This window comes from Panthera leo, chromosome A3 (assembly GCF_018350215.1).
Source record: "Panthera leo isolate Ple1 chromosome A3, P.leo_Ple1_pat1.1, whole genome shotgun sequence".
Lineage (NCBI taxonomy): Eukaryota > Metazoa > Chordata > Mammalia > Carnivora > Felidae > Panthera > Panthera leo.
In genome coordinates this window covers 52,177,242-52,192,450 of record NC_056681.1, presented here as the reverse complement: position 1 = coordinate 52,192,450, position 15,209 = coordinate 52,177,242, and the positions used below count along the sequence as shown (strand labels likewise).

At 37.9% G+C, this 15,209-nt stretch overlaps 1 protein-coding gene across 1 annotated transcript in view; it reads left to right on the top strand.

The window, feature by feature from the left end:
- The window catches only part of GCC2 (GRIP and coiled-coil domain containing 2), a 65,474-nt gene that overhangs the window by 34,161 nt on the left and 16,104 nt on the right, over positions 1–15,209 (top strand). Inside the window, exons 14-20 of the mRNA XM_042931843.1 lie at positions 5,529–5,629; positions 5,717–5,794; positions 6,474–6,611; positions 7,511–7,632; positions 9,389–9,565; positions 12,134–12,351; positions 14,028–14,222. Of these exons, the coding sequence (XP_042787777.1) occupies positions 5,529–5,629; positions 5,717–5,794; positions 6,474–6,611; positions 7,511–7,632; positions 9,389–9,565; positions 12,134–12,351; positions 14,028–14,222 (1,029 nt within the window). The remainder of the gene's footprint in view (positions 1–5,528; positions 5,630–5,716; positions 5,795–6,473; positions 6,612–7,510; positions 7,633–9,388; positions 9,566–12,133; positions 12,352–14,027; positions 14,223–15,209) is intronic.

Below are 15,209 nucleotides of genomic sequence, written 5' to 3'. Positions count from 1 at the left end.
TTCGGCATATAAATTTTCATAGTATTCCCTGATAATTGCTTGTATCTCTGAGGGATTGGTTGTAATAATTCCATTTTCATTCATGATTTTATCTATTTGGGCCATCTCCCTTTTCATTTTGAGAAGCCTGGCTAGAGATTTATCAATTTTGTTTTTTTTTTTTCAAAAAACCAACTCTTGGTTTCGTTGATCAGCTCTACAGTTTTTTTAGATTCTATATTGTTTATTTCTGCTCTGATCTTTATTATTTCTCTTCTATGCTGGGTTTAGGTCTGCTTCTGTTTCCTTTAGGTGTGCTGTTAGAGTTTGTATTTGGGATTTTTCTTGTTTCTTGAGATAGACCTGGATTGCAATGTATTTTCCTCTCAGGACTGCCTTCGCTGCATCCCAAAGCGTTTGGATTGTTGTATTTTCATTTTCGTTTGTTTCCATATATTTTTTAATTTCTTCTCTAATTGCCTGGTTGACCCATTCATTCTTTAGTAGGGTGTTTTTTAACCTCCATGCTTTTAGAGGTTTTCCAGACTTTTTCCTGTGGTTGATTTCAAGCTTCATAGCATTGTGGTCTGAAAGTATGTATGGTATGATTTCAATTCTTGTATACTTACGAAGGGCTGTTTTGTGACCCAGTATGTGATCTATCTTGGAGAATGTTCCATGTGCACTCGAGAAGAAAGTATATTCTGTTGCTTTGGGATGCAGAGTTCTAAATATATCTGTCAAGTCCATCTGATCCAATTATCATTCAGAGCCCTTGTTTCTTTTTTTTTTTTTTTTAATTTTTTTTTTTTAACGTTTACTTATTTTTGAGACAGAGAGAGACAGAGCATGAATGGGGAGGGTCAGAGAGAGAGGGAGACACAGAATCCGAAACAGGCTCCAGGCTCTGAGCTGTCAGCACAGAGCCCGACGCGGGGCTCGAACTCACGGACCGTGAGATCGTGACCTGAGCTGAAGCCGGTGCTCAACCGACTGAGCCACCCAGGCGCCCCAGGGCCCCTGTTTCTTTATTGACCATGTGTCTAGATGATCTATCCATTTCTGTAAGTGGAGTGTTAAAGTTCCCTGCAATTACCACATTCTTATCAATAAGGTTGCTTATGTTTATGAGTAATTGTTTTATTTATTTGGGGGCTCCCATATTCGGTGCACAGACATTTATAATTGTTAGCTCTTCCTGATTGATAGACCCTGTAATTATTATATAATGCCCTTCTTCATCTCTTGTGACAGCCTTTAATTTAAAGTCTAGTTTGTCTGAAATAAGTATGGCTACTCCAGCTTTCTTTTGACTTCCAGGAGCATGATAAATAGTTCTCCATCCCCTCATTCTTAATCTGAAGGTGTCCTCAGGTCTAAAATGAGTCTCTTGTAGACAGCAAATAGATGGGTCTTGTTTTTTTATCCATTCTGATACCCTATGTCTTTTGGTTGGCACATTTAGTCCATTTACATTCAGTGTTATTATAGAAAGATATGGGTTTAGTGTCATTGTGATGTGTGTATGTTTTATGCTTGTAGTGATGTCTCTGGTACTTTGTCTCACAGGATCCCCCTTAGGATCTCTTGTAGGGCTGGTTTAGTGGTGACGAATTCCTTCAGTTTTTGTTTGTTTGGGAAGACCTTTATCTCTCCTTCTATTCTAAATGACAGACTTGCTGGATAAAGGATTCTCAGCTGCATATTTTTTCTGTTGTTCACATTGAAGATCTCCTGCCATTCCTTTCTGGCCTGACAAGTTTCAGAAGAGAGATCCGTCACAAGTCTTACCGGTTTCCCTTTATATGTTAGGGTACATTTATCCCTCGCTGCTTTCAGAATTTTCTCTTTATCCTTGTATTTTGCCAGTTTCACTATGATATGTCGTGCAGAAGATCGATTCAAGTTACATCTGAAGGGAGTTCTCTGTGCCTCTTGGATTTCAATGTCTTTTTCCTTCCCCAGATCAGGGAAGTTCTCAGCTACGATTTCTTCAAGTACACCTTCAGCACCTTTCCCTCTCTCTTCCTCCTCTGGAATACCAGTTATGCGTAGATTATTTCTCTTTAGTGCATCACTTAGTTCTCTAATTTTCCCCTCATACTCCTGGATTTTTTTATCTCTCTTTTTCTCAGCTTCCTCTTTTTCCATAATTTTGTCTTCTAGTTCACCTATTCTCTCCTCTGCCTCTTCAATCCGAGCCGTAGTCATTTCCATTTTGTTTCGCAGCTCGTTTATAGCATTTTTTAGCTCCTCCTGACTATTCCTTAGTCCCTTGATCTCTGTAGCAATAGATTTTCTGCTGTCCTCTATACTGTTTTCAAGCTCAGCGATTAATTTCATGACTATTATTCTAAATTCACACTCTGTTATATTGTTTAAATCCTTTTTTATCAGTTCATTAGCTGTTGTTATTTCCTGGAGATTCTTTTGAGGGGAATTCTTCCATTTGGTCATTTTGGATAGTCTCTGGAGTGGTGCAGACCTGCAGGGCACTTCCCCTGTGCTGTCTTGAATAACTGGATTTGGTGGGCAGGGCGGCAGTCAGACCTAATGTCTGCCCCCTGCCCACTGCTGGGGCCACAGTTAGACTGGTGTGTACCTTCTCTTCCCCTCTCCTAGGGGCAGGATTCACTGTGGGGTGGTGTGGCCCCTCTGGGCTACTTGCACACTGCCAGGCCTGTGGTGCTGGGGATCTGGTGTATTAGCTGGGGTGGATCGGCAAGGTGCACAGGGGTGGGAGGCGCAGGCTCAGCTCGCTTATCCTTCGGTGATCTGCTTCGGGAGGGGCCCTGCGGCACCGGAGGAGTCAGACCCGCCGCTGGACGGATGGATCCGCAGAAGCACAACTTTGGGTGTTTGCTAGTTGCAAGCAAGTTCCCTGGCAGGAACTGGTTCCCTTTGGGATTTTGGCTGGGGGATGGACTAGGGGGATGGCACTGGAGAGCACCTCTGTTCCTAGCCAAGCTGAGCTCTGTTGTCCGGGGCTCAACAACTCTCCCTCCTGTTGTCCTCCAGTCCTCCGGCTCTCCGAGCAGATGATAAGTCCCGCTTGCTGTCTGAACACACTCCGTCCGGCCCCTCCCCTTTTGCAAGCCAGATTCGGGGCCTCTGCTTGGCCGGCGGTTGCCCCTCCGCCCGTTTCCCTCCTGCCAGTCCGTGTAGCAGGCTCCGCCTCGCTGCCCTTCCTACCCTCTTCCGTGGGCCTCTCGTCTGCGCTTGGCTCCGGAGACTCTGTTCTGCTAGTCTTCTGGCAGTTTTCTGGGTTATTTAGGCAGGTGTAGGTGGAATCTAAGTGACCAGCAGGACACGGTGAGCCCAGCATCCTCCTACGCCGCCATCTTGCTTCTACAAACATTTGGTTTTATGAATTAGTGATTACGTGTATGTTTGATCATCAACTAAACTGAAAGAAGATTGATTGATACCTTGGAAAAACTAAAAAAAGATATTTATTCAATAAATAAGTATAGAAATAAATGGTACAGGAAGTGAGTACTAGAGTTCAGAGGAGAGAGATTCTCTAGACTGAAACAATTACAAGTTGGGGCTCAAGGTGAGTCCTGAAGGTAAGGTTTGGAGATTTAAAGCAGACAAGGAAAGAGTATTCCTTTATGCAGCCATGGTACAAGCAAAAGTTAAAAGAAGTAACATAATTTTGGAGGTCTTGATCAGTTGGAGTGAAAGGCTTGACCTGCCAGGGAGAAGTGAGGTATAATTAGGAAGACATTTTTGATCCAGTTCATGAAGTACATGAAGAATGTATTGGGACCCTTTTTAAAGACAGTGGGGGAAGATTGGTCTGCCAACATATTGGATTAAATGGAATGGTGTAGAATCTGCCAAAAGCCGCCAGGCTAATGGCATGAAGGGCCTTGGAAGGCTGGGCTAAGGAGATGTGGTAGAGTAGGAAAAAGATAAAACGTCCAGACAATGTTCTGGGGGCAAGTGGGGGCGGGGGGAGGTTGCTTAATAAATTAGCAACACACATCTTAATCTGAAACCCCTCCAACATTTATCCCCACTCTGTAACTGTATATCTCATCTCTAAAGGAAATCTCCTTTCATGCCCTCGCACTCCCGCCATCATGCCCACGTCTGGGAATCCTTCCTAATCTTCAGTGTTTCCTATTCTATGAATTTTTTTTTTGTCCTGTGCGAACTTTATATAACCTTTGGCTCCTGTGGATCTCTGTAGCCTTTTGTATTTCTTTCATACATTTATATTTTGCTTTATGTTATCCTGTGAAATGTTATATCCCCCAATTTCATTTTTAGACGGTTTGAGCTTAGGAACTTACTATATCTTATCATAATTCCTGAAGCACTTAACATAGGTTTTATATGTAATTTGTGCTTTAGAAAATGCTTTTCAGAACTGAGCAAATAGTTTCCAGAAGTTAACTAAATTAGACTTATAAAAAGTCATAGTTAAGATATATTCTTAAAGTATATGTGTTCATATTTACATGTAGTACAACTACATAAAGTTAATCATTGATTATAATATACTTTAGTAGCACAATTACATAGTGCCCATGTAATTGGCTTAGACCAGGTGTCCAGCACACTGTTTCTTGAAGGACCAGGAAGTCAGTCTCCATGGCTTCACAGGCTACGTGGTCTCTATCATACACTCTTTGTCTCTTTCACAACAGGCTGTGGCCAGATTTGGCCTGCTGGTTGTAGTTGGACACCTGTGATCTAGACAGTAAATCCACTTATTCCTATATGATGTTTGGTTTTTTTTACCTCTGTTAGCATAAAAGTTTTTTGTTTTTATCACGTTTTATTTGTTCCTTAGTGAACTGTCACTGACAGTCCCATTCCATAAAACAATTAGTACCACAAAAACAGGCAACCAGGTATGTGCCTCTGCTGTGATATAATTGGAAATACATGGCACCTCTTTTGAGGTACTTCTTAAAAGTAAAGCTTTTATCTTTTAGTTATACACTACGTATATAACTTTATTTTAAGAGATGTATACTGAAATATTTACAGTTCAATGGATTTCTTGTGAAGAACCAAAAAAACAAAAAACAAAAACAATCACCCAAAAACCAGTGAGGGCATAAGGAATAGGTAAGGGTATAGGTTAGTGGTTGGCAAACTTTTTCTTTCAAGGGCCACACAGTAAATATTTTAGGCTTTACAGGTCATATCATATCTCTATTGCCATTAGTAAATTTGTCATTGCTGTACTAAAGCAAATGTGAACAATATGTAAATAATTGAACTTGACTGTGTTCTAATAAAACTCTTTACAAAACAGGCAGCAGCCAGATTTTAGCTTGCAGACCAGATTCCTGTTCTGGGTGAAACAAGATTGGCCATGTATTGGTAATTGTTAAAGCTGAGAGAGGGGTGCCGGGAGTTTATTACACTGTTGGCACTGCTGTCGTGTATATTTGAAATGTTCCATAATAAAAGGCTAAGACAAGTTTCTTTCAAATATGGGTTAATACAAAGAAAAGACTTGTCATTTCTTTATTTAAAGTCATTCATAAAAATTGTTCAACCTCTTCTGGAATTATTTCCTTTGCTAGCTTCACTACAGTCTTCAGTGCAACAGTCTGAGGAAAAGAATACCAAAATCAAGCAGTTGCTTGTGAAAACCAAAAAAGAACTGGCAGATTCAAAGCAAGCAGTATGTTAATTTCCCATTTTCATATTTCAGTTTATGTATCTATAAATCCCTTCTTTTCTAAATATAACCAGGATTCTTATTCTTTAGGAAACTGATCACTTAATACTTCAGGCATCTTTAAAGGGTGAGCTGGAGGCAAGCCAGCAGCAAGTAGAAGTCTATAAAGTAAGATTCTTTTTACTTCTGAGGATTTACAAAAGAAGTAAGGTACCATGTAGGGATTTTTCTAAATATCCTTATGTACATATTTTTATATACCCACACACGTTCCCCCCCCCCCCAATATCCTTCCTCAACATTTTGAAAAAGTAGAAGCAGTAAGCCAGGTATGGCATATAACTGGAGTATCCCATTTAGCTTAAGCTAGATCCTCTTCATGTATTTGAAAATCCTTAATGCACTAAGAATAGTGCAACACAAAATCAACATGGCCCCAGAGCTGTATCTGAGCTTTCTAAATGATAGTGCAGTCACAAGAATCAGTTTATAAAATGGTTTCATATGTTTATATTGTATACATATGTATGTATATTTCCATTATTATATATATTTTTATAACTGTTATATTTATATAATATCTTGATATATTCAATTAAACATTGAACTATAACAAGTAGTCTGGAATTTATGATTTTTCATGATTGATTTTAAGGAAAACTGAATTTATTGGGGAAATGTTCTATTATATTGCCTTTACTCTTTTAATAATAATAGATATTTTAAATTCTATTTAGTTTTATACCTTATACATACTCATGATCCAAAACTCAAGTTTATTTAAAGGAACATCTTTAATTAGTGAAGGTCCAATTTGCTAGAGCTTAATTGAAAGGTTTTGTCCCAGATTCAGCTGGCTGACATAACCTCTGAGAAACATAAAGTTCATGAACAGCTGAAGACCTCTGCAGACCAGCACCAGCGCACACTGAGCGCATACCAGCAAAAAGTGACAGCCCTTCAGGAAGAATGCCACGCTGCCAAGGTACATGCTTCACATGGACACAGACGACAGGTGTTGTTATCACCTAGCAAGCAGTTCACGAGAGGGCTGTGGTCTGGCCTTTTAGTGTTTGCTGTTATTTAAGAGCACTTATTAGAGGAAAATTCGGTGCAACTCATCTGACTCTAACCCCAACCCCATCCCACTCCTGTCATGTGCATAACCTTTTTTTTGTTAAAAGGGAAGACATAGGTACATGTTTCCATTTTAACCTTGCTTTGCAATTTCTGTATGTAAGAGTTATTTTCTTTAAATTTTATAATCTAAAAAGCATATAGTTGTTTCTGAGGGCCAAATGATTATAAAATAACATTCTACTAGAATGGCTCTGAGGGCCTGCTTTCTTCAGCATACAAAACAAATTCAATACAGTAGCTTTGTGAGAGGTGCAGCTATCATCTAAGCAATTTTGGCAGAAGGGTGACAGGAGATCACCTTGGGAAAGTGAAAGATCTAGAATTTCACTTTTCCCTCTCTCTTTAGAAATCTGAAGTTCAAGTAGCTTAATTTCTTTTAATTAATTTTTCTTGTATTTATGAAAAGAGGGACTATCTTAAATAAAAATCTTTCCAAGTTTCCAAAGGCAAAAATAGTGCCATTACAAAATTTATGGGTACTCAATTAATCTACCAGGGAAGAAAACATGTAGAAACATCTCCTGTCAAACAAAATTATATCATTCAAAAAATTAAAAAGTGTAAGGCCAACAGAAACACACTTTTTAGGGTAAGTTAATCAAAGGGATAAAGAGTGTCAGCCATTTTATTCATTTTCTAAAACAGGTTTTCATTGTAAGTCATTAATCTGAAAGAAAATAAGAGGATTATGTTACAATAGAAAACACAATAGAAAAATTATTCTCTCTCTTTTAAATGTCATAGGCAGAACAAGCTACTATAGCCTCTGAATTTGAGAACTACAAAGTCCGCGTTCACAATGTTCTAAAACAACAGAAAAATAAATCTGTGTCTCAGACTGAAACCGAGGGAGCTAAACAAGAAAGGTAAAGTCAAAATTAAAAGAAACATCCAGGTTTCCCTTCCTCCCCCTGAGATAGGTCCTCCACCAAGTATGTTGAAAATCCGACTGATTTCATTTGACTGTGGAATTTTACATGCAACAAGAGCAGGGTGTCTTGGCTTCACTATCTCCAGGCAGCAGCAGGGAAATGTCACTACCAAGGGCACTGTTACAAACTCAGAAACTGTGTAATACGGGCAGTGAAATGAGGAGATAGTCTTTGAGGTATAGACTAAATAGTGCCATCTTGTTGTAGTAGGATCTGGTCATAGTAGAAATACAGACATTGAAGTTACATTATGATTAGTTTTTCCCATTTTGAAAATTTAGAAATAGAAGGGAAAAAATGCTTCCTTGATATACCCACCATTAATTAAGCTAAATAGGGGTGCCTGAGTGGCTAAGTCAGTTGGATGTCCAACTCTGGCTCAGGTCATGATCTCGTGGTACGTGAGTTCAAGCCCTGCGTCAGGCTCTGTGCTGACAGCTCAGGACCTGGAGCCTGCTTCAGATTCTGGGTCTCCCTCTCTCTCTCTCTGCACCCCCCCCCCCCCCGCTCACTCCCCCTCTCTCTATCTCTCTCTCTCTCAAAAACAAACATTTAAAATTTAATTAAGCTAAATAGAAATTGCTTTAAAACATTTTACTTATTTCAAAAAGTTTTAAATTAAGTACTAAATTCTAGTCTGGAATTAAATTTTTCTTTTTAAATTTATGACCATGTCAATTATTTGTTTCTGTAGTATATTTTTAATGCATCTTTAAAACTAGCATAAGATCACTTTTGTAAATTATTTGAAGGTATGCTAGGAATATTAAACAAGGCATTCTACAGCAAATGTGTTTTATAAGTAGAGGTTCAGTGTTGAAAACAATTTTACATCTGCCTCTTACTATTCTAGGACTAAATATTCTGCAATGTTTGTATGTTTACACTTTTGCTACTTTTTATTTAAGTGTCTATTAAATATGGGAACTATAGACTGAAAAATGAGATATTTTCTCTGTCAACCCATTTTCAAATTTCAAAGCAGAAATTGAATATTGACACATTTAATATGAAAATGTCAGCATCTGCAAGAGCCTTTTTTGAAAATTTTTGTGCTGTTCTTTTTTTTTTTTTAGTGTTTATTCTGAGAGAAAGAGTGTGAGTGGGGGAGGGGGAGAGAGAGAATCTCAAGCAGGCTCTGCACTGTCAGCGCAGAGCCCGACATGGGGCTTGATCTCATGAACCATGAGATCATGACCTGAGCCGAAATCAAGTCAGACTCTTAACCACCTGAGCACCCAGGCACCTCTAGAGCCTTTTTTGATCGTGCTGGAATTTTGGATTCAAATTATTTTAATGTAAATGTTTTACATTCCTTCTATTTTCTTATGCATTAAATGCTTTTTTTTTTAAGGAAATTAAGCTTAGACCTGATTTTTTTTTTAACTAAAAGCATAGCACTATAACGAAATGGGCTATTTTAATACCATTCAATGCTCTCTTCTCCATTTGAATCTGAAATTTATAAATTCACAGACTTTTTTGTAAATCTGCATTTGCCTAAGACACAAAATCTGACTCTAATGAATTCTATAACTGAATTCTTCCAATTATACTTCGCTTAAAATAGTCCATAATAATAACAAGAATATGACATTAAAAGATGAAATGATTAAAGTAAAATTTATTTGAAACCACACAATCAGGTTTACGTCTTTCAAAATTTTTTGTAAAACTGTTTCTGTTTTAGAGAACACCTGGAAATGCTGATTGATCAACTAAAAATCAAATTACAGGACACCCAAAATAACTTACAGATCAACGTATCCGAACTTCAGACGTTACAGTCTGAACATGACACTCTGCTAGAAAGACATAACAAGATGCTGCAGGAAACTGTATCCAAAGAGGCAGAACTCCGGGAAAAGTAAGGTTGCTAGCAGCACTAACAGTGTTTATACTGGGCAGCAAAATATTTCCTTGCTAGAACTCGTAAAGTGTTGCTCCTTGGGATAAATTGAAAATAAGAAACAGATATTCCTAAAGGCTTGGTAACTTTGTTTTCCTATCTTAAAGCCCTCCTTTTTTATTGTTTTTATGCTTCACTTTTTTAAAAAACAATTAACTTTATCTGTTCATCCAATATTCTGTCTCTCCTATGGCCTTCATGACCAGAATGTTTCTTTTAAAAAAACCCACTTTCCAACTCAAGTTTCAAATTCTAAGCATTTTTCTTTCTCTCGAGAGGAAAACATTCAGACAGCTGCTGGCTGAAAAGGAATATACAACTTACCTTTGCAACTGTCTTCAACTTGTTATATTATTACTGTTAATCAGTACTTTCAGTAGACTTTAGGGGTACTGGCAGGAGGAGTTGATTATTGTGAACAAGGAACTTTGGATTCCTAATGAAGAAGTTGGGTGGTAATATTTGTTGTATCTTAGACTAAGGAAAAGAGTTCTTCATTGAGCATCATTCATCAAGGATGTTGGAATACTTTACATGTCTCAGGTATGCTTTTAATACCTACCTAATCTATGGTAATCTCAAAAACTTCATTTTATTGGCTTTCTAATCTTTTAGTAGTGTAATTTATATAAGTTAAACGTAAATCAAAAGTTTCCGGGAAGATCTACCAATTTTCTAGCTCCTTATCATCGGAGTTTACCATGAGATTAGCTTAAGTATAGTGATGCTTGCTTGCTCTTTACATTAGAAATTTCCCACACTTATTCTTTACTCTAGAAAAGTTATTGCAAAATATATTGCTAACACAAATAAAAGTGCAAATGATGCCTCTAAAGTTCAATAAATATTTTTTCAGTACCTACTATGTGCCAGGCACTCTTAGTCCTAGAAACTTCACAGCATTTGAGATATCTTTAGAGGTCTTAACCCCCTTCTTCACACATATTAAGAGTAATATTGTTACTATCTGTGTCCCAGTATGAAGAAATAGCCTTTTCTTTATAAATCCTCTTCTTTTTTAAACATCTTAATATTCATACTTTCTCTATATGAGATTGTAAAAACATCTCAAGAGGAATAACTGGGCTGAGAAGCTAATACCTACTACAATGCCCAGAGGGTACAGCTACTATAAACACATCAATAACAGCTGAGACGGATGGTAAACTTCCATCAGCACAATTGTTCCAGGTCCAGGTTGGGATTCAAGCTTCTAGCTTTTAACTAGGTAAAGTCAGAAGTGTCACTGATACCACCTGCAAACTACCAACCTGACCCTAGCTCTAAAATGTAGCTATTATCTTCCTTAGAAAATTGTTGTGACTGCCGATGATTCTTCCTTTACTTTCGTGGCAGATACTATTTAAACAAAGGCTTACGAAAAAAGCAGGCTTGAGGGGTAACATATACCCTAGCATTTTCTGAATTCATTGATCAGTATAAATTTGGCAATTAAGAAACCTTTTCTGAAGCATATGATATTTTTATTGTATGTCACCCTTTAGCCACTAAATTTTGTTTTAAAACTATATGGTGTGCATATGTGTAGCACATAGGAAATAGCTCTTGGAAAGCTACATGTTGAACCATTAACAATGTCTGTGCCTGAAGTTGGGATTTTACACTGCGGGGGTGGAATTGAATAAAAGAAGGCTCTCACTTCTTTCTGTAATTGGTTCCATATTGTTTGAATTTTTATGAGAGAACTTGTTGCTCCCTTGCAGTAAAAGAAAACTTTTTTTTTTTTTTTTTTTTTTTTTACCAATCCAAACATAAAACATCAAGACTATAAGTGAACCATTAAACATAGTGGTTCCCAAATTATAGTTGCATGGCTAGCATCAGGCTGACAACATAAAAATTGCATGCAAAACTGCTAAAAGTAGGCAATTTCTAGGACCACCTCCAGACATTCTGATTCAGTGGCTCTAGGATGAGAACTAGATGTCTGTGTTTTTAACAAGGGACCCAATGATTCTACTGTGCAGCAAGATCTTATAACAGCTGTAATAAACCAAGTCTATGTGTTTCAGAGTTTTGCATTACTTGGCTCAGAATGGCTCAGAAAAATTTCCATAAGGCTTTCCCTAAGGCTTTATTTATGAATGAAAAGAAAGTATTCATTTTTGTGTTTCCAAGGTAATACAGAAAAGGTACAGTAATCCTATTACCACATAAGATAACTTGAAAGGGGGACAATTTAAAATATAATTATTTTATGCTCTAAATTTAACCCTATTTTCTGATAAATGATGAAGGAAGTTCCTCATCTGAACCATTGTAGCATGGCTACTCAAATGAGGTTCCTCATGAACTATAGAACACAGAAATGATTTGAACTAGATGACTGCCAAAGTCCACAGATGGTTAGCACAGCTAGTACCATTATAGATGCTTTTAGAAGTTAATTCATACATTTAGTAAATATCTCAGGGCTAATGATCTGATAGAACCCAGTTGAGAAAAGCTGAGTCAGCATGACAAGTTGCAAGATCTCCTATGAAGTAAGTTCCTCTCACCCTTCAGGTTGTGTTCAATACAGTCCGAGAACATGATGCTAAAGTCTGAACATGCACAGACTGTGAGTCAACTGACGTCCCAAAATGAGGTCCTTCGCAGCAGCTTTCGTGATCAAGTGCGCCATTTGCAGGAAGAGCATAGAAAGACAATGGAAACTTTACAGCAGCAACTCTCCAAAGTGGAAGCTCAGCTTTTCCAGCTTAAGAGTGAACCGACCACAAGAAGTATGTGTGTATGCATGAAAACATTGGTTGTTCATGTTCTCATGTATTTATGTCACTTAAATACATTCTCCACAAGTTCATAAGAAAATAGAAAATGTATCAGGTGAAAGTCGGTGCCAATGAATTTTGGATTAGCTTACTGAGAAGATATTTGAACCATATGAACCCTTGTTGATTATACTTATAGCCACCTCCTCACCTCTTACAGTACTGACTTTCACGTGTTTGTTACCCTCTGTGTAACACTATTTCCTGTTCTCTCACTCAGACATAACCTGCAGTCTCATGACATGTATCCAAATTCCAGTATTCACTGAATCTGGTGTTCTCCACTGTTGATCACCAAATATATCTGTTTTGTGATTAGGATTATGAGAGTTAGCAGCTTACTAACAGCGACTCGGGCAACATTGAACTTGTAGGATCAATAGGCCAATATCGTTTCTTCCCTTTAAAATTTCTGCTTAATTACATGGGTGCCTTGGTGGCTCAGTTGATTAAGTGTCCGACTCTTGATTTCGGCTCAGTCATGATCTCATGGTTCATGAGACTGAGCATGGAGCCTGCTTAGAATTCTCTCTCCCTTTCTCTCTGCCCCTCCCCTGCTCATGTGCATATTCTCTCTCTCTCTCTCTCTCTCTCTCTCTCTCTCTGTCTCTCTCAAAATAAATAAACCTGAAAAGAAAGAAAGAAATGAGGTAACTTCATGGAATGGAAAATAAATGAAATTGGAAGTTAACAGATCTGGGTTAGAATTCTTTCCCCTAACCCTACTATGATACCTTGGACAAAGTCATTTATTTTCTCTGACCTTTGGGTTTCTTGGGATTAATACAGTAATGTGTTTGAAAGTGCCTTACAGATCTTACAGATCTATGCAAGTGTTCATTATCAGCAAACAGGAAAGCCTGGCCTGAGGAGTGTAATAGATCCCTGCCCTGGATCCTAGGCCTTTCTTTGGCTAAACACTGAAGATATGAAGGGGCAGTGGTAGGAACCAGCAGAGGTAAAGGTGTAAGGCAGTAATAAACAAGAATATCTGTCCAGCAAATTTCAGCAAGAGTGTTGTGTCAGAAAGCATGCAGCTATCTGAAATAACTAATCCTCAAAAACAGAGTCTAGTTTTAGAATTTCTGCCAGTATTTTGCAACAGTATAGCTCTATTACGATATTTAATAGTATATCTTATCTAGGTGGTAGCAATTTATAGCTTCTGTTGAAATTATTTAAGTGATTAAAAGTTCAATAACTTCTATTTTAATAAATTTTTAGTACTGACAGAAATTCTTTTTTTTAAATTTTTTTTTAACATTTATTTATTTTTGAGACAGAGAGAGACAGAGCATGAGCAGGGAAGGGTCAGAGAGAGAGGGAGACACAGAATCCTAAACAGGCTCCAGGCTCTGAGCTGTCAGCCCAGAGCCCGATGCGGGGCTCGAACTCACGGACCGCGAGATCATGACCTGAGCCGAAATCAGATGCCCAACCAACTGAGCCACCCAGGTGCCCCTAGCTTAGAAATTCTTTATGCACCTATTACTTGTCTTCTAGTTCTTCAAATTCCCTATCATACCATTTGACCTCCCTATGATCATTTTAATCTCATCGTGTATCTCAGTGAATGCTGAATCCATGGTTTTGAACAATCTCACTCTTTTAAAAAAAAAATTTAATAGGCCCAGCTTCTTCCCACCAACCTTTGAAGAACCTTCGAGAAAGGAGAAGCACAGACCCTCCCCTACCAGACATGTACACCATAACCCGGGAGGAGGGAGAAGGAATGGAGACAACCGACACAGAGTCTGTATCTTCCTCTGGCACTCACACACAGTCTTTAGAGCAACTGCTTAATTCTCCTGAAACTAAACTTGGTAGGTCTCTCTCTTTGGGTATGTTTTTCTTATTTAGCTCTGTTGTCTCGTCTAATAAATCCTAACCCTTAAGTTATACTTGTTTTTTTTAACTACTCTAGGAAAATTTCTTTCAATGTTCCACCCCAAATGGAAGACTCTTCTACAGAATGAAGCAATTGTTTGTTTGATTTTAATGCTAGTTCTGCTCTAAGCTTGAGCCAGAAATAGATGGTTGTAAGCTATGTAGTATTAGAAAGTAGGATGAACTATTCTCTCACCCTTCTAAGAAACTGACAGCTTTCATTTATTCCTCTGGGTGACTTAGTAGTGCTAAACGTATTTAAATACGGTAAAGTTTTGGTACATGTTAGTCTTACCTGTCATGAACATTAATGTTCATAATTCAGAGAGACTCTATCCTCTAACTGAAGTTTCAGGATCTAGAGTAAGGACTGTTTGTGTCCATGGTCACTGATTGTGGTGTGGGTGGAAACTGCAGTTAGCCCTCCAGGCAAGGTTAGTAGTAATGGCATGGAGGCATCATGAGAGACTGGCAGCAGACTCAAGAATCAGATCTGCCAAAATTCCTTGTCAACTTCGAGCCTGTTCCTTCTCTATAAAATTTGAATAATGATACCTACCCACTTCATATAAAATTCTTACAAGCATCCATGATATAAATGATTGGTGAATGTTACTACTCCCCTTGTTTATAAGTAAAATGACATAAACTCTTGGGACATAGAGGAGTGTGAGTAGTGAAACTGATAGAACTGTCTACAAATTCTAGAACTGGGGTTCATAGAACTTGAATGCAGTTAGATTACATGCTTTACAACAGAGATTCTGCCTTATTAGTGTTATATTCAACATGTAACGGAGATATGTTGAATAGAAGAATGACAGAAAGTGGACCTGAGTAATATTGCAAACTAAAATATCCATACTTAGATATATTTCTTACTTAGAATCTTCACCTATAATCTCTGATTTTGAGAATTAATT